Genomic DNA, 22,282 nt, shown 5'->3' on the forward strand with positions numbered 1-22,282 from the left:
GAAAAACCCAGGTGAGCCCCTTCCCTTGCCGAAATCTCTTCTTCTCCTTCATCTCTGTGAACGTGCTTTTTTTTTTTGTCTCTTTGGACCTACACTGTTTGTTAACACAAAGGCAAATGGAGGTGCATTTGGTTGTTTTGTTTTCTGATTTTGGTGGGCGACAATGGGGGATTTGAGGCTTTGTCAGTTGTGATGGTGTTGTTGGCATATTTGGCCGGAGTGGTTTGTTTGGGGAATGGAGGGACTGTTTCTGGTGCTTAGAAGTAGAGGCAAGTCTGCACTCACGAAGACTTCAGCAACGATGAAAGGAAATAGTAGGAAAAGACCATGGAATCAGCAAGATACCTGACTTTAAAGCTCCTCGTCGGGTCATCGTCTCCAGGTAACTATCTCTCCCCTTTTGAACGATGCTTTGTTTCGATGCAGTGCCTCAACTCACTAATTCCTCCGTTGCTCCCCCCCTGCTTGTGTAGCCTTGTGCTCTTTATATAGGAGGTAGTGAAGACTCTAGAGGGCTGGATAAGCCTTCATTTGAAATTCAAATTTCGCGAAGCTCACGAAGATAAGCTGACTAGAGACCTCATCTTTGACACCGAGATTGAACTCGGACGCACTCTGTTACTTCATTCTTATCTCAAATTGAGATATTTGATTCAAAATTTGAATGCCGCCCTTTTGTTTCTGTTTTGCAGTTTTTCACGTTGAAACTAGGTCAACATTCAACTTGTTTTGAATTTGAGAAAGAGATAATTTGTAATTAAAGCATCTGTTTAATTGCTGCCATTATCCTCATTTTTTAAATAATGTTGCGACAGCTACACGCTTTGTACATTGTGCGCTTCTTTTATTTTTATTTTTTTATTATTCAACAGCCGGTCAAGGCTACAGTATCTAAAATTAGAGGCCTAGAGAGCAAGATAATAGAGACTCAGACAAGCTTAGCTACAATTAAGCTAGCTAATGGTTACCACACTTAAATCCTATATGCAAAAACTAATAAGTTGTCAGTTTATCAATCTATTCATCACAATTGCCCACAACATAATTTCAAAGGTTGACAAAGCCTAGAAACATACTTCTAAGAACCAATAAATTCGGATTTAAAGCATACACAATGGAAATTGTATTTACTAAAAGTATAACATCAATATTTATACAAGATGAGTTAGGGCTTAACAACCCTAACTCCCAAATTGAACTACTCACAACCCATAAGCAAATACATCATCACATATAAAAGAAATTAAGAGAAATGATAAAGAAGAGATGAAACATAAGTTAGGCTCACAATTTACTATAGGCAAATATTAACCGAACTTGAAATTAAGCCCCACTATTTACTAAAGCCAAAATCTCTTTGTGGTGATGAAGCCTTGATGATATAAAATAAAAGCCCCTTAATTGTTTATTGAGAAAAATGGTGAAGAATGATAAATTGGGAAGAGAGAGAATGGGAGAGAAGTGGAAATTATTCTATGCACCGACGGTGTAAATGACCCAACTCTTATAAAATAATCTCAACCTTTTATATTTATTATCAACTTTATTTTTAATAAACAAAAAGTGTATTTAATGCAATCTAACCATTCATTTATGTTGGTGTAAGTGCACGGCGGTGTTCTGAATAATCTCTCGGGAGAGAAGATGGAAAAATGGAGGGGAGGTGGTGTGCGGCACTGTTGGAGAAGAGAGAGGATAGGAAATAGGGTCGGTCTATTTCAAAAAGAGGGGAGAGTGATAAATTTTTTTATTTTTTTTTTGTGGGGCCCCGGGATCGGTGAAGAAAGAATGGAATATGTGTGGTTGTTGTTTTCGTGAGTAAGAGGAAAGGATGGGATGGGCACGTGGTCTGCAAGTGGCTTAATTAAGAAACCAACTGCCATATGTTATATATGGATTGGCTCAAGGTAATTAATAAGCAATTTGTAATTGCTGCACGTGATGGATCTGGTAAAAACATTTGATTAATTAATCAAAAGTTTGATTAATTAATCAAATCATTGATTAATAAATCAGCGATTTTCTTTCTTCCTTTCTATTTTTCTTTCCTCCTCACTTTCCACAATTCCGAGTATTTCCATATCTAGTCGAGTAACTCGAGTTTCACTCTCAGCTTGCATTGACTATAGTTGACCGTGTCGACAATTTTGTCCTTTTGTCAGAATACTTCAATTTGCACAATTTCGCACATTATCTCATGATTTCAATAACGCCGCTTATTTCCTACAAAATAAATAAAAATATATTAATTACATTATAATTGACTTGAGAATTAACTTATTTCTACCTCCTTGCAAGTAGAGAAAAAATAATGGTCACGTGTTACAATCATTCTCACCAGAAAGCTGTGACGTTTTCACAGCAATTTTGATAAAAGAGATTGATTGTACTTTAGCCACCACCACCTGGTTAGAGAACATTGAGCGAGAGGAAAAATATCAAGTCTCTTCTGATTCAAATCTTAAATATGAGGATAGGCTCATGAGATTCCTGGCAGTGGTCCCGGCACATCAGCTACCTTTGTTGACGAAGAACTTCACAACATCACCAACATGATAGAGAAATAAGCAGTTGACGACGCAAAAGGACAAAATTGTTTACTTTTTCAAAAGCATGATGAAGACATGAGCAGTGACCGACGCAATAAGAAGAAGAGCTTTACTTTTTCAAAAGTTAAGTTATTTGCTCTTCAAGAAGGAAGATTCCTCCGGTCTTTCACTTTCTTTAAGTGTTTTTGATTTTCTTGTTAAGGTCGGCTCCCTATATTAGGAGCCCTCACCTTGTCTAAGAAGGCATCAGAAACTTGAGATAGAAGCTCTCTCACTCTCTCTCAAGAAGAAAGATAGCCACAAACTAATAGTGCTTGTAGTATAGTTAGAATAATAGAGTGCGTAGTCAGTAATTTTTTGTATTATACGTGAATAAATTACGTACTTACTTTTTTTTTTTCAAAAATACTTTAGTACTTTGTATTTTTGAAAGGGACTCGTTAAATTTTTCGTACTTTTGAAGCCAAAAGTATTAGACAAGTACTATACACGATTTTTATGTGTTTTTTTGTTTTTTCTATATTTTACATATTATTGAACAAAAATGAATATAAATTAGTATTTTTAATTAAAATTTTTAATTATTTAAAAATATTTTGTCAACTTTTCAACGAACTATTTAATAAAATGTCCGAATAATACACGTACGTATTTTTCGTTTACTATACACGTCTCGTTTTTTACTAACTATGGTAGAGTGCTTGTAGAAGTGTGCTTATAGTGTGCCTTCTTTGTTGTAAAGATCATGTGGAGTGGTGTACTTTTATTTTAAGTAATTACTTGTACTTATAATTATGGATAGCTAAATAGTTTTTTAAAAACTGTTTATCTAAGAATGAGGTTCTAAGTTCTTAGCATATAATTATATTTGGATAATAAATTCAGATTGCTCATCCATTTTGTTAAGCTTTTAATTTTCTATTAATTATAATTTAGTGTTTAATTTTATGTTATTAGCTCTTAACTTAAAGCTTTAGAATTTGCTACATCAAAGAAAACTTTTCTCGCTTCTAAAACACAGCAATGATTCCGCTTTTTTAGTAACTGTTAGACAGGAAGCAGTAAGGTGAAGTTGTGGCATGTTGAAGGCTACTTATTTTTATTTCAAAGTTTAGAGGAAATTTTCCTAAGAAGGATTGAAGGAAGTAAATTTTAAATCTTGCTTACATCAGCCTAGGGACACAAAGGGTATTTAAAAAAAGTCTGGCCTTAAATGACCTTATTTAGCATTTCCATCTTTCGTATAAAAAATAATAATAATAATAATAATAATAATAATAATGTTCAAGGAAAACCAAATTTGTGTTTAGCCCAAACTCTAGGTTACTTGACCTAGTGGTAATAGGGTTCAATTAGAAGGATCTAGATTCCTAATCAATGTACGATTACTTTCCTTGTATGATTGAGATTCTATGCATTGTAATCCTCTATATAAAGAGGCCCCTATTATCAATGAGAATACACAGCAATTATCTCTCAATTTCTGATTCTCTAAAACACGTTATCAGCACGAGCCCTAACCCTAGCCCTAAAAACAAAAAAAACCCGAAAACTCTTCTCACCAAAACTGCCGCAAGCTCCTAGCCCTTGTTAGCTATGCCCTATGCTGCCCCTGCAGCCCTTGCGCACCCGTGTGCCGCCTACTGCCCCTGCAGCATTGCCGCACGCCTGCTGCCCCCTGCAACACAGCAGCACACTCGTTTCTGTGCAGATCAGTCTGCTTTCACGCACCGAAACGTCTTGTTCGAAACCTCTGATGAAAATACTTTCTTCATTAAAGTTGTTCATCTATGTCTCTTCTATCTGACCTCCAAATTTCAGCCCTATTGGAGTCGTTTTGAGACATGTACACCATTCGAGGTGGGAGCTGTTCAGCATGCTCGTTCCTGTGCATATCAGTCAGTTTGCAATCCCCGAAACGCCTAGTTCAGGACTTCAAATCAAAATTCTTCCTTCATCAAAGTTGTTCAAGTCTGTCTCTTCTATCTAACCTCCAAATATAAGCCCTATTGGAGTCGTTTTGAGACCTGTACATCAATCGGAGTGGGAGCTGTTCAGAAGCGAATTTGCTCCGAATTTCAACAACTTTGATTCGCCTAGGACTGAAGCTCGTCTGCAATCCTGCAATAAGGATCGAATACGCTCTGCAATCCTAAGAGGTATGGTTTACTAAAAGTTTCCCTTTTTGAAGTTTTTTAAATTCTTTTTCGCTTCTTTTTCTCGGGGACTTGCAACCTCCCTTCTTCTACCCCCCTTTCTTCATTATAGGAGAGACCAAATTAAGCCGAACTGTGGGGGTTCGTGCTCACTCCGAGCTTTGAGCTTGTTGAGATCTCCAAACTTAGAGTTTGTAGAGAATTTATGATCGACCACTTGCATCATTGTTTCGATCTAATCCAATATCTCTTGGAATCGAATTTCTTGGAAGCGACTACACTCGGAAATTCCTAATTTCTTGGAAGCGACTACGCTCAGAAATTTCATTTGTTTTCGTGGTAGCCTATTTCGCTCCAAAACTAACCCTAATTTCTTGTTCTCTTTCAGGATGAGTAACCTGAACAAATTGGACTTTGCTCCATTGGGAACAACTGGCTCTGGATATCACAGGTGAGTTCGTGATATCCGCCAGCATCTCAAGGCTGATGGAATCCTGGATATGATTCTCGAGCCTAGCCAGGACGTGCTAACTGTTGAGCAAGCTCAAGCTTTGGAAGCAAATAGAGCAGCCTTAGAGGCAAATAAGGCGAAAGCCATCATCCTAATGACTCGTCATATGGATAATTCACTCCAGTACGAGTATATGAATGAAGAAGACCCCAGAAGGCTGTGGGTCTCACTCGAAGAAAGATTTGGCAACGTCCGTGACTCCTTGCTTCCTGACCTAGAAGTGAGATGGCATAGCCTCCGCTTCTGTGATTTCAAGTCAGTTCTTGACTATAACTCGGAAGCACTTCGCATTAAATCCTTAATGGAATTCTGTGGTAAAGAGATCACAGATGCGATGTTGATTGAGAAGACTCTCTCTACCTTCCCCGTCTCTGCATTGATGGTTGCTAAGAACTATCGAATCGATATAAATGCAAGATGGATCACAAGGTTTCATGAGCTCATTGGAGCTATGAATGTCGCTAAAAAGTATGACAATATCCTTGTGAAGAACTATAATTCGAGATCCGTGGAAACAGAGCATATTCCGGAATCCAATTATAGTCGCACCTCTAAAAGAGGGCGCCAAGAGCGAAACCCTAATCTTAGGGATACTTCTGGACATTCTGGTCCATATAATCGCTCTACGGGAAGGTAACTGCCAAAATAGGCTAACACGGAACCGAAGAGGTAAACGTGGAAAGAGAGAGGGAGGCAAAGCCTCTGGCCATGTTGGTGGCGCCACCAACACTAAGAGCCATCTAAATGACGTTTTCAAAGCGCCTCAATCAATAGAGTTCGAGCAAAGAGATGTATGTTCTTGATGTGGAGTGTCTGATCATTGGGCACACATTTGTAGAGCTCGTGAAGAACTTGTCACCGCCTACAAAGCATATTGTGAAGCAAGAGAAGCTCACTATGTGGAACAAGAAGATCAAGAAGATGATCTAAAGTGAAGGGTTGGAGACTACAAATCTGGCTAGGATCAATAGATCGCCAATTCTGTTTAAGTCTTTATTTTTCCAAGAGATGTAATGGACAATTGCCATATACTTTGTAGTAAATGCCAATGGTTTAGTCTTTCTTCAAAGTAGGCTCACCCAAAGTAAGTGTGATGTCTAGGAAGGTTTTGAGATTAGTGGTACTTAAGCGAGCCTTGCTCCACCGACATCTCTCTACTCACCTGGTCACATTTATTTTGGAATTACCGAAAGAAGTTAGACGACTACCATTGTTTTGCATTAGCTAGCATTTGGATTAGATTCTCCTAATGGTTAAGAGACAATGATATACTTTGTTGGCTTATGAATAAAATTTCGAGTTCTTTTCATTATGACTCAATTTTGATTCTGAGCATATGACTTTGTGACTACGATGGCTGGGCCATTAGTATTAATTCAAGGACATGGAATAGCCCAAGTTCCACTTGCCAAATGGAACCTTGATTACAGCTGTCACAGAAACTCTCTACGCTCTTAGGGCAAATCGTACCCTATGAATAGCCAACGAATTCCATGCGAAAATGCATGTAGAGAACGGAAATGAGTTCCTTTGCAATACCTTTAATGATTGCGAACAACGACGCATCTTAGAGAAGTTTATGTGTCCCTCTAGTGGACTCTATGTCACTATTCGATCTATTAATCCAATAAAAGTTATGAGAGAAGATCTCTTAGATTTAGACACATATTGGCTTTGTCACTGCAGGATAGATCATCCTAGTCATGATATGATGATCCGTCTACAAAAGACTTCACACGGACATCTTTTCTCTCGAGCGAAATGAAGCATGAATCAAAAGTTGATTCCTAGACTAAGTGTGACTGACGCTGTTGCCTAGGGCACCGCCTCCGTCCACCATCAGCCTAGGGCTGGCGTAGTTCCTATCCATGACGCCATGGATGGCGTCCATCATGGTGATGGCGCCCCAGGTGATGCTGCAATCACCAACTTGCTTCAAATAGCGTTTTAGACGCTCAGGCCCAACCAAAAATCCTCATTGGTTGCTTCTAAAGCCTCTCGCTCGTTTTACAAAGCCCGTTCCTTAGGGAAATTAGGACTAAGACCGTCCTATGCAAAGGATATGATAATACTCATTATGTTCTTACATAGAATCCATGGGGATTCTGTGGATTGATTCAACCAACTTGCGGACGCTTAAATATTTCATGATATTGGTTGACACGCAAACACGCTGGTCACGTGTTGTGCCATTGTCTACTTATAAGTGCTGCTTATGCTACACTCCTAGCACATATCATATGACAACGGGCTCACTTCCCAGATCATCCTATTCAGTCAATTGGTTTTGACTATGCTAGAGAGTTGACATCGAAAGACTTTCGATGGATATTGCAATGGGACTGATGTTGGACATTACATTCCCATGTACACCTAAATGGTCTTGCGGAAACGACTACGATGGTAGTCCGGACATTGGTAATGCGCATCAATCTCCTTATATCCGCTTGGGGTGATGCAATATCGCATGCAGCTATGCTACTTCGTCTACGACGCACCGCCACTCAATGTACCTCTGCATTACAGCTAGTGACTGGGTATAGGTATTGTACTTACACATATTTGAGTGAGCCATTTATGTGCCCATTGCGCCGCTACAGCGCTCTATGATGGGTCCTTACAGACGAATGGGTAACTACGTTGGATTTGAGACTCCAACAATCGTCCGCCACTTAATGCCCTTGCAAGGCGATCTCATTACCGCTAGATTTGCGGGTTGTCACTTTGATGAGACAGTCTTCCCATCGTTAGGGGGAGATAAGAACACGGATGTTCAGCAGGAATGACAGGGATTGTCGTGGCCTGTCCCCACTATGTCTCATCTTGATCCCAGTTAAAGTGACGAGATCACACAAATATGCTGCAACCAAGCCTGCAAGGAAGGACGTCCCTATGAGAGGATGTAGCGTCACCCTACACGGAGGTAGGCATGACGCCAACGCCAAAGAGAGTGGCACTCTGGCGTTACAGGCCATGGCCCCAGCTAGGATGCGTGGAGAGGCCTGTGGGTTCGAAGGATACTTTGGCACATTCCAATCCTTTGATCATCAAGACTCAAAATCCGTCTCATGAGTATCTTCCGGGTTATGGTTATCGTTGGGGACGCCTCAACGTCAGAACCTATTCCTGAGAATATAGAGCTCTATGAAACTTACACTAGTGTACATGAGATGTGGGATAGAAACTCCATCATAATTGATGATGTAGCTGCGTATTTCATTGCGCATGAGTTTGTTGAGTCCAATGATATCGAACCACGCTCCGTTGATGAATGAATGTCAACGTAGAGAGATTTGGCCTAAATGGAAAGATGCGATCCAGGTTAAGATGGATTCTCTAACGAAGAGGAAGGTTTTCGAGCTAGAGATGCCAACACCTCCTAACATAAAACCTATTGACTAATGGGTATTCGTTAGAAAGCGTGATGAGAAAAAGAGATGGTAATCTCGCCTTATGGCGCAAGGCTTCTCACAAAACGCCCTGGAATCGACTACGATGAGACATATTCTCTCGTAATGGATGTCATTGCACTCCACTACCTTGTCAGTTTGGTAGTTTCCGAATAACTGAACATGCAGCTTACAAATGTGGTCACTACGTATCTCTATAGGGATCTAGGTACGAAATATACATGAAGGTTCATGGTGAACTTCATTTACCCAAGTCAAGTGGCTCTAGACCATGGAGCGCGTTTACAAAGAGGTTGAAACGCTCACTAAAGTGACTACTTGATTGGGAAGGGATATGCCCACGCATTTCTATGACAAGTTTCAGATTCTATCGCGGTTCATGTTGGACATGATCTTCATTAGAAACCCTTAAAGAGTTAAGGGAAACCGCTGAACACTTGAAATCCGTAGTTTGAGATGAAGGATTTTGGGAGAACACGATTATGGCTCAGTTTGGAACTTGAGCATCGTGTCGATAGATGCTTAGGCATTTTGACAAGGTCAAGCCTTCAAGCACCCCCATGATCGTCCGTAGTCTTGATCCTGAAAAGGATCCTCTTCGTCGAAAGAATGATGACGAAGATGTGCTATAGGCAGGAGTACCTTACTTAGTACAATAGGCGCATTATTGTACTTATCCCAATGCACAAGACCGAACATCTCATATGTTGTGAACTTGTTAGCTAGATATAGCTCTGCGCCAACGCGACGCCATTGGATTGGTGTAAAAGATATCTTTCGATACTTGAGATGTATGAGTGATATGGGCTTGTTCTATCCCTACAATGAGATGATGGATTCGGACCCATCACACACCAGGTACGTCGCCAACACTAGCCTGCGTCCATTATCCCCATCCTAAAACGACATGTGTTTTGGAAGGTTTTGCTGATGTTGGGTATCTCTTTGACCCACACAATGGTCATTCCCAATCCGGTCAAGTGTTCACCATGGGAAAAGACTGTGACATCTTGGAGGTCTATAGAATAGACCCTAGTCGCTATATCTTCGAACAATGTAGAGATCATTGCTCTTCACGAAGTGGTTCGTGAATGTATATGGATTGGATCCATAATTACACATGTTCGAAACAATTGTGGTTTGAAGTCTACCACAAGATGAGCCTACGAGCATTTAGGATAATGCTGTTCGTTTTGAATAAATGAAGCAATGCTACATCAAAAGCGACAACACCAAGGATAATCAGCAACAACAGAATCTCCTCAAGATCAATTTGAACTAGATTCAATCTGAGGACAGTATGACAGACTTGCTCACTAAGTCATTGCCTAGATTCCACTTTCGAGAAACGTGTTGGTAGCATCGTTTATGGAAGTTATCCGATCTCCCATGACCGTTGTCATCAGGGGGAGATGCAGACATCAGGGGGAGATGTCTACATGTATGGTCTCAAAACGTGAAGGGTGTGTTGTGCTCTTTTTCTCCTTCGACCGAGGTTATTTTTGTCCCACTGGGTTTTTGTTACTCGGCAAGGTTTTTAATGAGGCAACGGGAGAAGCACCACGTTTGGGCAACACAAGGGGGAGTGTTCAAGGAAAACCTAATTTGTGTTTAGCCCAAACTCTAGGTTACTTGACCTAGTGGTAATAGGGTTCAATTAGAAGGATCTAGATTCCTAATCAATGTACGATTACTTTCCTTGTATGATTGAGATTCTATGCATTGTAATCCTCTATATAAAGAGGCCCCTATTATCAATGAGAATACACGACGATTATCTCTCAATTTCTGATTTCCTAAAACAAATAATAATAAAATTTCCCCAAAAAACAATTGGAATGCATAAAGAAGAGGGAACCCCAAAACCATCAGAAATGCAATTGGACTCCCATCAAGACTCAAGTAATCACCTCCATCCCAAAAAATTGGGCGTCTCAACTCTCACTCTGCCTCTAGTGCCATCGAACCCAACACAAGTTAGTTTTTCCTTTTCAACTTGTTAATTAGCTAGAAAAATTTGTAATTTTAGTGTTAATATTCTTATGGGGGGCTATGAGGTTTTGACTGCTTATACCAAATTCAGAAGGAAGCAGCGACGATTTTAAGTGTTTTGTTACATGGAGATATGTTATTATTTTTGTGGTGGAGATTGATTGTTCAGACATGTTCTATGTAGTGATTTGATCAAAACTTATATACAATTCCATTTTGTTAAAACCAATTAACTAAAACCACTGCCTTGTCAACTGTCATCTGCTCAGCTATGCATCATTATAATATATAACTGAGGTTCAAGGATAAGAGTGTTACTGTACATGAATTGACTTTATTAAAAGAACTAGCAATGACACCCGCGCTTTGCCACGGGATTTGATGTTGCTAAGAATTTATAATAATGAAAGATGTAACTAAAAAGTATTTGATTCTTGATCATAGAGATGAAACACCATATATCAGACATTGATCAGAATAGTGCATCAAATAGTAATGAAAAATATAAGAGACGGCTCCCTGCCTCTAAAATGTTTCGAGTTTGTAAGTCTACGTCACCACCTTATTCTTCTTTAAAATATTTGCTAATTCAGTTCAACAACCCTGGATTCCTTCACTCCAAGCCCAACCCTCGTTTGGTTCACGGAAAGGAAAATAATTCATTTGTCTTTCCCATAGGAAGGGAAATGATATTTCCTAATAATTTTCTATTCCGATGTTTGGTAACGTAAGGAAAGTTATTAGGAAAGTTGTTAAAAAGTTTGTAAATAATATAATAAAATAATATGTTGTGAGTAATAAATGCAAGGAAAGAAGGAGGGAAAGTGATTCATTTGGGGTTTGGAAGGAACCACTTTTCTCCTTAGTTTCCCTCCATTCAGGAAATGATTTCCTTTCCTTTTACATCCCAAACGCAGGAGAGGAACAAGTTTCATTTCTTGATGCTTACTTTCCGTGAACCAAACGTGGCCTAGGAGAATCAATTTTGCCTTTCATAAGTTTCACACGGCACATGCTATTTGAAACTCAATATTTGTGCCTCCCATCAATTCGGAAAAAAAAAAACAAAACAAAAAAAAAACCAATGCTCTGTCAAGTCATTTGCAAAAAGTTGCGCCTACATATTTTCAAACAAACTGTGAAACCTTAAGAACATATTTTAGCTATGTTCATGATCATACGTCTCAAATACACAATTTATGCTCGATTAGGAAAAAGTAATTATTAACTACCCTGTAGTCAACTTTAGCGCAACAACAACAGTCATGATAGCCTCAATGACATTCGTCTTCCTGGATTGGATAGAAATTAAGCTATGGCTGGAAGTTGTAAAAATGGTCTTAGAGACCAAATGGGAAATGGGTCTTAAGGACATTAGGGTACTGTAGGCTGAACTGTTGGGGGCTGAAGGTTGTAACAACTTGGCGTCCATGGTGGTTTGGGGATGGAAAGAGTGAGGGAGAGGAGTTTGGTATTATCATCTTCCAAAGCGTCATCCAACAAATGCTCTGCGAAGGGTGACTACTATTAGCTACAACTGGGCTTTATTTTTAGTTTGGGATCTCTAGCAATAGAGAAACCAATTAAAGAAACTGCAGCATCCCATCACTGAAGCAATAGAGGAAACTTGATGTGTGAAGTAGTTACTATAGCTCCCAACCAAAACCTTTTTTTTTTTTGCTTTCTAAAACCTGCAAAACAACATACCGATTGTTTCAGACCAAAATTCATGACTGAAATGTCGTGTTAATTTGCACAATATTCATATAAGACTAACCTCAGAAATCACTGAAATTGTATCATAAGTACTCAACAACCAAGATATCAACCCTTTGTCACTCACTCTCTCTCAGATGTCCGTCCCTATCACTCTCTCTCTCCATCTGTTTCACTGCCACTCTCACCCGCAGAGGTTAAAAAACACACACACATATATAAGACACAGTGACACACAGCTGTCATGATGAGCATGTAAAACAGCAGATACTTCAAGGGCAAAACCGGCACTACACTGTTACCAAGGGGTAACTCCATTTTGTCCCAATTATATGGATAGAATTTGCAATGTTTGACTTTTTGCAACATCCCCAGCCATGAATTTTGATACAGTAAAGCTTTCACATTGATTGCCCGGCTAAAGAAAACACACATGCTTTGATTGCTTCCTCCGTAAAAGAAGCTATGGCAATAGGAGAGATATTTCTTGCGGCATTTATTGAGGTGCTGCTGAGCAGGTTGGTCTCTGGCGACTTTGTCAACTTCGCAACCCAAAAGGGGGTTGGCAGAAAGCTGGAGAAATGGAGGGAAACTTTGTCTACCATTGTGGCTGTGCTGTATGATGCAGAGGAGAAGCAACTAACGAGCAAGGCAGTGGAGCTATGGCTGGATGATCTCAAAGACTTGGCTTATGATGTGGAGGACATACTGGACAAGTTTTCCACTAAGATGTTACGACGCAAGGTCAAGCAGCAAAATCGGGCCGGCACAAGCAAGGTACGAGGGATCTTTTCTAAAGTTGCTAAAGTTAAATTCAACTTGAACATGAACTCTGAAATCGAGGAGATTGATGATCGGTTACTTCGTATATCTCAAAGGAAAAGCGACCTGGGGTTAATATATATTGAGCCTAGGTCCACTATGATGGGGCAAAGGTTGCCAAGTTCATATGTGCTTGATGGACCTGTAGTTGGAAGGGGTGAAGATAAAAAAACAATTCTTGAATTTTTGTTTAGATATCATGAGCCTTCGACCACCAGTTTTCACGTAGTTGCAATTGTTGGTATGCCAGGAATCGGCAAGACAACACTTGCAGGACATGTATTCACTGCAGTTAAGCAATTTAATCCCAAGGTGTGGGTATCTGTGTCTGATAACTTCAATCTTGAGAGGGTGACGAAAACAATTTATAAGTTGGTCACATCCCAACATTGTGATTTGGATGAGTTCTGTCAAGTTCAAGATAATTTGCGTGAGGCATTAGAAGGGAAAAGGTTTTTAATTGTTCTAGATGATGTGTGGACCACATGTGACTACAATTCATGGAGAAGTTTGCAGTCCACTTTTCATCTTGGAGCACAGGGAAGTAAGATAATTGTGACAACGCGGGATAAAGAAGTTGCAAAATTGATGGGAGCTACAGAAGTTTATGATTTGAAGACTCTGTCTGAGGAAGACTGTTGGCAGGTATTTCAGCAACATGTCAACAATGTCAAACCGCCGAGTTTTGAGTTAACTAAGAAAATCGTTAAAAATTGCGATGGATTGCCTTTGGCTGCGAAGACCCTTGGTGGTATTTTACGTTGTAAGGAAACTGACAAATGGGAGGAAGTATTGAATAATAGATTGTGGACTGTGTGTGATAATAGTGGCATTCTCCCAGTATTAAAATTGAGCTATCATTATCTCCCTTCAAGTTTGAAGAGGTGCTTTGCCTATTGCTCCATACTACCAAATGACTATGAATTCAAGAAAAAGCAGTTAATCCTTCTATGGATGGCAGAGGGTTTGCTTCAGCAATCAGAAGGAAGTACACAGATGGAAGATATTGGTGACAACTATTTTGTCGAGCTCTTATCTCGGTCACTATTTCAAAACTCAGGCAAGAACAATTCACGATATGTAATGCATGACCTTGTTGGAGATTTGGCACGATGGGCTGCTGGAGGCACGTTTTTCAGACTGCAGGATAAATGGGATGGTAGGTGTGCTCCAAGGATCCGACATTCATCTTACATTTCTGGTCTTTATGATGGGGATAAAAAATTTGAGAATGTTTTAAAATTCAAACGGTTGCGGACTTTCTTACCACTTTCAATTTCACAAGGTCCACAAGGTCGTCAGCATTATCTATCTCGCAAGGTTGCTTTTGATTTAGTACCAAAATTGGAGTCTTTAAGGGTGCTCTCTTTTAATGGCTATCAAATAACTGAGTTGCCAGATTCAATTGGTCATTTGAAGCATCTACGGTACCTTGATCTTTCTTACACACAAATAACTAGTTTGCCTGAACCAATCACCACTCTTTTCAACTTGCAGACATTGATTTTGAAAAGATGTTCTCATTTGAAGGCTCTACCGACGAACATTAGCAATCTAACTAATCTACGGCATCTCAACAATTCACATGTACCGTCATTGGAAGGAATGCCTGCACAACTAGGTCAGTTGACTAATCTACAAACACTGTGCAAGTTTTTGGTGGGCAAAGGTAGCGAGTCAGGGATAAGCGAGATAGGGCCCTTATTGAATCTTCGAGGGACATTGTCCATTTCAAGACTGCAGAAGGTGAATGATGTTGAGGAAGCAAGGAGGGCTGACTTAACTGGAAAGAAAGGGCTTGATGCATTGGAACTAGAATGGAATGGCATAGGAAACAGGGAATTAGAGGTGCTTGACATGTTAAAACCTCATGGAAAGCTCAGAAAACTCATGATCAAGGGCTATGGTGGTTTGACGTTTCCAAAATGGATAGGATATCCTTCATTCTTTGAGATGATGGTTGTAAGGTTAGAGAATTGTAAAAAATGTCGGTTCTTGCCTCCACTTGGACAATTATGTTCTCTCAAAGAACTGTACATAACTGGAATGTCTGAAGTAGAAAGCGTGGGTCCTGAGTTTTATGGAGATGGTAGCTTGCCTTTTCCACTGTTGGAGACCCTTGAATTTGAGGACATGAAACATTGGAAGGAGTGGTTTCCGTGGGAACAAGTAAAAGGGAAGGGAGTTTTCCCTTGCTTAACAATGCTAACTATCTCAAGATGCCCCAATTTAGAGGGCAGGTTACCCACAAACCTTGTTTATCTATCCAACCTTGTGATTCGTGAATGCATGCAGCTCGTGGTTTCGATTTCCAATTATAAACAACTATGTCAACTAAACATTGACAATTGCAAGGCAGTGGTGCACAGAAGTTCAGTTGAGTTCAAGTTACTCAAGGTTGTAAAGCTTGCTAGTATTTCAGAGTTCAGACTCCAAATAGAGGAATTCATGAGAGGATTGACAAGTGTTACGTATTTACAGATTACTGGTTGCGAGGAGCTGGCATCTTCATTGCAAAGTGAGGATAGAGTACTCCAACACTTGATGTCACTTCATGAGCTCAGAATATATAAATGCCAAAGTCTAGTATCTTTTCCAGAAGGTAGTCTGCCATCTTCTCTTAAATATATATGGATTCAGCAGTGCCATTCCCTTACATCTTTTGCAAGATATCAGATACCGTCAAGTGTAACAAGAATAGAGATTCGATTGTGCAAAAAATTGACATCATTGCTAGGGGAGAAGGGTGAGGCTTCATTACCTTCTTCTTCTTCTCCTTGTTTGATGCAAGACGAATCCTTTCTTGAGTACTTGACCATTACTGGTTGTCCATCCCTCACATCCTTGTCATTCAATGGCCATGTACCAAGGGCTCTCAAACACCTTCAAATTCATCGAAGTGACCAACTAGAGTCAATAACAGAAAGCTTCTACGAGAACAATTGTCTCGAACTTTTTGATATCTTCCGTTGCTCAAGTCTTAAATCCTTACCGGAGGGGATATGCCACCTCACCAATCTTCGTTTATTTGAGATTTGGGACTGTAAAAGTCTTGTTTCCTTCACGAGAGGAGGGTCGCCAACAGGAGCCTCCAATCTAAACTCTCTAAAGATACTCAGGATTGGTCATTGTGAAGGTCTTGTGCCTTTTCTACGAGAGGGGGGGTTTACTGCCAACGTGACATCAATTGATATAGCAGGTTTCGATATTTTTCAACTCTTCAGTTGGGGGCTGCATCACTTAACCTCTCTTAGACAGTTGAGGATCCAAGGTGCTACAGATGTGGTCTCTTTTCCACCTGATGAGAATCAAATACTGCAGCTCCCCAAATCTCTCACTAGACTCACGTTCGGATACTTTGTAAATTTGATCGAACTCAGCAAGGGTCTTCAATTCCTCACCTCTCTTCAATCTCTTGAAATTTGGGACTGTCCTAAGCTAGCATTCATTCCAGACACCGGCCTGCCTCTTTCACTTCAGAAACTTAGTATCAAAAGATGCCCGGAGATAGAAGAGAAATGCAAACAAGGAAGAGGAAGATATTGGCCAAAAATATTACGCATCCCTCACATACAGCTTGGAGGCTCAGACTCAGAAGCCAACTCGGATATCGATGAGGACAGCAGCTGGAACATGTATATAAGTGAAAAGTTGCAAGAGATCTCTAGTGCAGACTCTCCACCTTCATAGGACATACCTCCTCATATTCTCATACTACCCTCCAGGTACTTCCCATGAGACCATGATCAAAAGCTTTACTGCTTTCGTTAGATATGCATTACCCGTTCCAAAATTTTTTGGTAATTTGTCATGATCATATTTGATTATACATGCAGGCAGTTGTAACAAAGTTTCATCTTCTAGCTGTTTAAAATATGCTTGCTATCAGTGAAGTTGCTTACAGTTTGGATTCTTCCTTACTTTCTTCTCAGCTTGAGAAGGCTCAGTTGATCATTTATTCCTTTCTGCGCCTGCAAGAAACAGTATCAGGCCTGTGACTGACTCTTTCATCAAACATCCACAGGTGAGATAATGACTTGACATTTCTGGGGAACCTTGGAACTGTTTTCAATATTCTGTGTTTAAGCTTTTAGAATGCACTTCTGCTTTGTTTCTCATCACTCGAAATATGACCCAGAGGACCTAAATAGTACTTGTCATTAGCTCAATAACTTTCAAGGAAATTTAATAGGTACTATTTGAAGTGATTTCATGATTAATAACTACAGATACGTGTGTACATATAACTACTAACAGTTGAGCAAGCCACCAAGACTGTTAATATGTTTTAATTTTGATGTCAGGTTGTTAGTAAGCTTGTTAAAAAGATCTCATTGAATCATTCATTCTAAATTAATATGATAAATTTAAGTACAAAACTTCTTAGCTGCTCTTATATCTTCCCCATTGAGGCAAACCTGTTTTTTGAGGTTCCGTTTTAAGTCCCCACAATGCAATAGATCATCTTTGAATTATTGTGGTGAACTCTTACTACTGAGATATCCTTTTTCTTAATTAACTTTATCGTAAGTCCTCATCTGAAAGTGCTAACTGAAGTTACTTTTTCGCTTCATATGCTTTGCTGGGAAGCATAATGGGGAAGTTCTATAATGAGAAATGTTTTACTGGGGATAGTTTTGTTTAGAAAATCAGTGGGGAAATTTCTCTTTTCCATTATTTTCATTGATAAATAGCTTTCTTATCCTTGCAAAATGCTTTTCTCTTTCCTCACAAAAGAATCATGACATTAGGAATCCCATAATGGGAGTTCCTCAGACCACCAAAGAACCACTTTTGTGCCATTTTTGTTAAGTCTAGTAAGTGCTAGAGTGCCAAGCAGGAACAGAAACCACTGGTTTCAGTGAATGGCATGCAGGTGATTCGTGCATAGTTACGTTCTACTTTATCAAGTATATATATGAGTCTAATATTTCCTAGCTACTCAATATGCTTTCACCTTTCTGAGGAGGAGGGAAACAGTGGATGCAATGTCCTCCTCAAGTGAGCATTCAAAAAGTGAACCATAGACCTGCCTCACTGCCATCAAGTGGTGAGGAGGTGATGCACATGCTATCTCAACTAGCACTTTCAAGTGTTTTATGCCTTTTTTCTTGGTCTTGAGTCCATCTCTTGCCAGTGTAGCATCCCTTTCAGGATGATCACATGTCCACAAAATTACTGCATCCTGTTACACATCATTACTTAAGTTGTAACTTATAAATACATTGGATAAGTAAGACTTTTATGCATGTCTGTTTGCATTGAAGCTAGTGAGATCTAATGGTACGGTTTTCATAAACACGGAAGAGTTCTATACCTTATTGTTTACTCTTTACCATTATTTTCCTCTTAAACTTCTAAACATTCCACAAAATTATGTTGTCATAAAATATTAAAATTTTGGACCAAAACAAACAAATTCATGTTAGTGAATCTACAATACCATGCACTCCTTAGGTAAGAGTCTTTTGATAGTGATATGGAGTAAACCATGTAAGATTCTGTTGCAATATTAACTGTAACTTTTGAAATGGGAACATGCAGATGTAGTCTGTAATGTGATTGAACAAAAAACAGGTGATGAGGGATAGCAATGATAAATTTTAGAATTGAGTTCTGATTTAATTAGCTACATCCTATTTGACCAACACTGTCTGGACAAGTAATTATTCTGTTAGCAATCAACAAGGCTGATGGATCTTGTGACCAAAACTTCCAGGCAATTTCAGCAATAGTAGTAGTAAGTTAGAGAATGAAGCCTCTCGATGCTTGAATGCATTATAATATATGAGCTTTTGTTGGCGCTTATACTAATAGACTGGACATGCTATCCCTTACCTCTGTAGTTTAAGAAACTGTTCTTGCAAATCTATTGCAGAAATGGCAATGCTATTCCTACTCCCCTTTCGTTCTCATATTGGGATGAAAATAATAAAATATTGATTTTGAAGTGAAGAATGACAAACAGAGTGTGCTAATAGCGGTACGGTGTCATGTAGAAACACAATTTTCCAGCCATTGCATTCGTGTTATTTGAATTCCTCCAGGTGATATCCGAGGGAGTGCAAAAGGGAAGCCTTGTGGCGCTTCCCTTTTTGAACTCGCTTTTATATGATATATGACATGAACATGTGAAGGATTTTAACCGGTGTTTTTCTTTTTCTTGTGGCATTTGCATTTTACAGCTATTGGTTGCAGTAGTGAGTAGGAATGAAGCACAGGTTAAAGATGACATACCGCAAAAGCTGAGGCCCCAACATTTTCTCAAGCCATTAAGAATGCAGATAAGACGAACCCCATCGAAGATGTTGAGGTGATTAGGATACTATCAACAAGGAGTAAGGCCCATCTGGCCATCTCCAGGAAGTATCTAAACACTACAAGGGGATTTCTGGCCACAACATCGATGAGCTACGTATGAGAAAACAAAATGAACTCGAGTGGCGAAACATTTTAAACATGTGCTTGCATTCATCTAAAGTGAGAACGTTGAGGTTATAGGCATTGATTCCTAATGAGTGCTTTGTTTAGGATCTTGATGCTGATTTTGAGGTTAAAAGAGACGGTGCAGTGCCTATGTACTCAGACATATTTCAGCAAGGTAAGGCAAAACTACAATCGAATTACAGAGCATAGCATATAAACATTCTCTCCTGGCATGTTATGTCTTCAGATGTCACATGTTGTCAGCCATTTATTAGGTGGAATCATCTCTGAATGTCTAGTTAAGATATATTTGCGGCTTTCCATGCATACATGCCGGATATCCGGCCATTTGTGGATGACATTCTTTCATTATTTTCCTCAGGGGTTGAAAGTGGCATTGAGGAATGATGTGGAATTTCAATGGAGCTCCCTATTTCTTCATCAAATGATAATTATGAGTTAATTTTAGGGCTGGTGAGCTGTGGCTCGTTGGTTATTTGGCAAGTAATTGCAATCATAGTGTGCTACATTTAGAGAGCCCTAAAAATCTTGCTCTTACCTAGTGCCATTCCTCCGAAAAGGTGAAAGAAATGTATCACTTATTTTGAGAGAACCCTACGGAATGGAGTATGTATAATTGTATAAATAATATTGAGTTGTGTTCGCTTGTGCACTTGTGTGCGGGATTGTGCTTGAGTAGAACTATGTATACTTCGGGAAAAAAATTATTGAGATGGAAGCTTTTATTTTAGGGGAAATGATCATTTACCTAATTTTAGCTTAAAAATTGTCCACTTGCTCCACTAACAGTTTTTTAACCCCATTTACCCAAAACACTCTAAGAGATTATTTCCCTATTACCCAATTAATTCTTTTTTTATTTATTTTTGGGACTTTTTTGCCCTCTCGTTCTTTCTCACTTAAGAGGGAGAAGTCATCCTTCACTTTGCTGGCCTCGGGTGACCAGTGGCTAGGCGCTGACTCCGGTGACGGGAATCCGGCGACCGATCACCGGAATCTAGAATCCGGCTATCGGACTGGTGTCCGGATTCTGACGTCTGAATTTATTACCTCCCTAATAATACCCAATAACCATATTATTGCCCCCCCCAGTAATCATATTATTGCCCCCCAATACTCATATTATTGCATCCCAATAATCATATTATTGCCTCCCAAAATCATATTATTTCCGTCCAGTGAATTGTATAAACTCCCAAAACTAAATTGAATACACTACAGGCACAATTGATCATATTATTGCCCCCCAGTAATCATATTATTGCCTCTCAATACTCATATTATTGCCTCCTAATAATCCTATTATTGCCTTAATAATCATATTATTACCATCCAATAATCATATTATTGCTCTCAAGTGAACCAAAATGAATACATTATAGATACAAAAAAAAAAAAAAAAATCTTAGGATACCCAAAAAAAAAAATCTCTAGGCACCCAGAAATTGCTTTAGGCACCCACTGGAGTGTGAGGCCGCTGCAGGAGTGTGAGGCCGCGTGTTTTAGGGTGACGACAACATTGGAGACGAGTCGATTCGGGCTGGGATCAGAGTCGGATCGGTGGTGGGCTGAGTTGTTGCAATGGGCCTTGGATCGTTGGATCTGTGGTTTGGGTGACGACAATGCTGGAGGTGGATCGATCGAGTTGTTGGCCCGAAGCCGAAGGTGGGGCGCCGGAGCAGCCATGGCAGAGAGAGAGAGAGAGAGAGAGAGAGAGTTTGGTTCGGGTGACGGCGTCGCTCGGAGGTGGGCTGAGTTGTTGCAATGGGCCTTGGATCGTTGGATCTGTGGTTTGGGTGACGGCAATGCTTGAGGTGGATCGATCGAGTTGTTGGCCCGAAGCCGAAGGTGGGGCGCCGGAGCAGCCATGGCAGAGAGAGAGAGAGAGAGAGAGAGAGAGTTTGGTTCGGGTGACGGCGTCGCTCGGAGGTGGGCTGAGTTGTTGCAATGGGCCTTGGATCGTTGGATCTGTGGTTTGGGTGACGGCAATGCTTGAGGTGGATCGATCGAGTTGTTGGCCCGAAGCCGAAGGTGGGGCGCCGGAGCAGCCATGGCAGAGAGAGAGAGAGAGTGAGAGAGAGAGTTTGGTTCGGGTGACGGCGTCGCTCGGAGGTTGAGTTCGAATCCGGCAGTGCTCCGATCTTGGGGCTAGCTTAGGGGACCCATGATGGTTGAGATCGTCTTTGATGGCGGTGGAGACTTGATGGAGGTGGTGGCCCGAAGCCGCCGGAGTAGCCATGGCACAGTGAGATAGAGAGAGCAAAGCCGGAGGTGGGGCGCGGCACAGAGAGAGTGAGAGAGAGAGAAAGAGAGAGAGAGAGAGTCTGAGAGGAAAGAGTTTAATAGGGGCAAAACTGTCACTAGAGGTTAGATTGGGTAAATGGGTTAAAAAAACTCTTAGTGGAGTAAGTGGGCAATATTCATGCTGAAATTGGGTAAGTGGTCACAGCCCCTTTATTTTATTTCAAGTTTTTTTTTTTTTTTCAAAATCTTTGGATAGAGCATTTTGAACGTGAAACCTATATTTTAAGGGTTTTTGTCCATTTACCCATTTTTAGGGATTTTTTCCCACTTACCCCATTAAGTATTTTTTAATTCCCTCTTACCAAAAACACTCTAAGAAAGTCTTCCATAATATCCTATTAATATTTTTTTAATATCATTTTACCTTCACCCCTT

General features: G+C 40.0%; 1 protein-coding gene across 3 annotated transcripts; it reads left to right on the forward strand.

Moving 5' to 3' along the window:
* The first annotated feature begins 12,716 nt into the window (after positions 1 to 12,716).
* On the forward strand, positions 12,717 to 20,345 carry LOC112179558 (putative disease resistance RPP13-like protein 1). Of its 3 annotated transcripts, XM_024318039.2 has the most exons (5): positions 12,970 to 13,111; positions 13,213 to 16,881; positions 16,993 to 17,180; positions 19,342 to 19,757; positions 19,965 to 20,345. In XM_024318039.2, exons 1-2 carry the CDS (start codon positions 13,005 to 13,007, stop codon positions 16,844 to 16,846), a joined length of 3,741 nt encoding a protein of 1,246 aa, XP_024173807.1. In that variant the 5' UTR covers positions 12,970 to 13,004; the 3' UTR covers positions 16,847 to 16,881; positions 16,993 to 17,180; positions 19,342 to 19,757; positions 19,965 to 20,345. The 3 variants fall into 3 exon arrangements, with proteins under 3 accessions (XP_024173788.1, XP_024173795.1, XP_024173807.1); XM_024318020.2 differs by having other exon boundaries at positions 12,717 to 16,881; positions 19,965 to 20,344; XM_024318027.2 differs by having other exon boundaries at positions 12,717 to 16,881; positions 17,089 to 17,180; positions 19,965 to 20,344.
* Positions 20,346 to 22,282: the final 1,937 nt, after the last annotated feature.

The sequence above is a fragment of the Rosa chinensis genome, chromosome 1, assembly GCF_002994745.2.
Source record: "Rosa chinensis cultivar Old Blush chromosome 1, RchiOBHm-V2, whole genome shotgun sequence".
NCBI classification, from domain to species: Eukaryota; Viridiplantae; Streptophyta; class Magnoliopsida; order Rosales; family Rosaceae; genus Rosa; species Rosa chinensis.

Excerpts from the sequence above, each read along its gene's own strand:
- LOC112179558 (XM_024318020.2), top strand. The coding sequence starts at position 12,800 with ATGGCAATAGGAGAGATATTTCTTGCGGCATTTATTGAGGTGCTGCTG.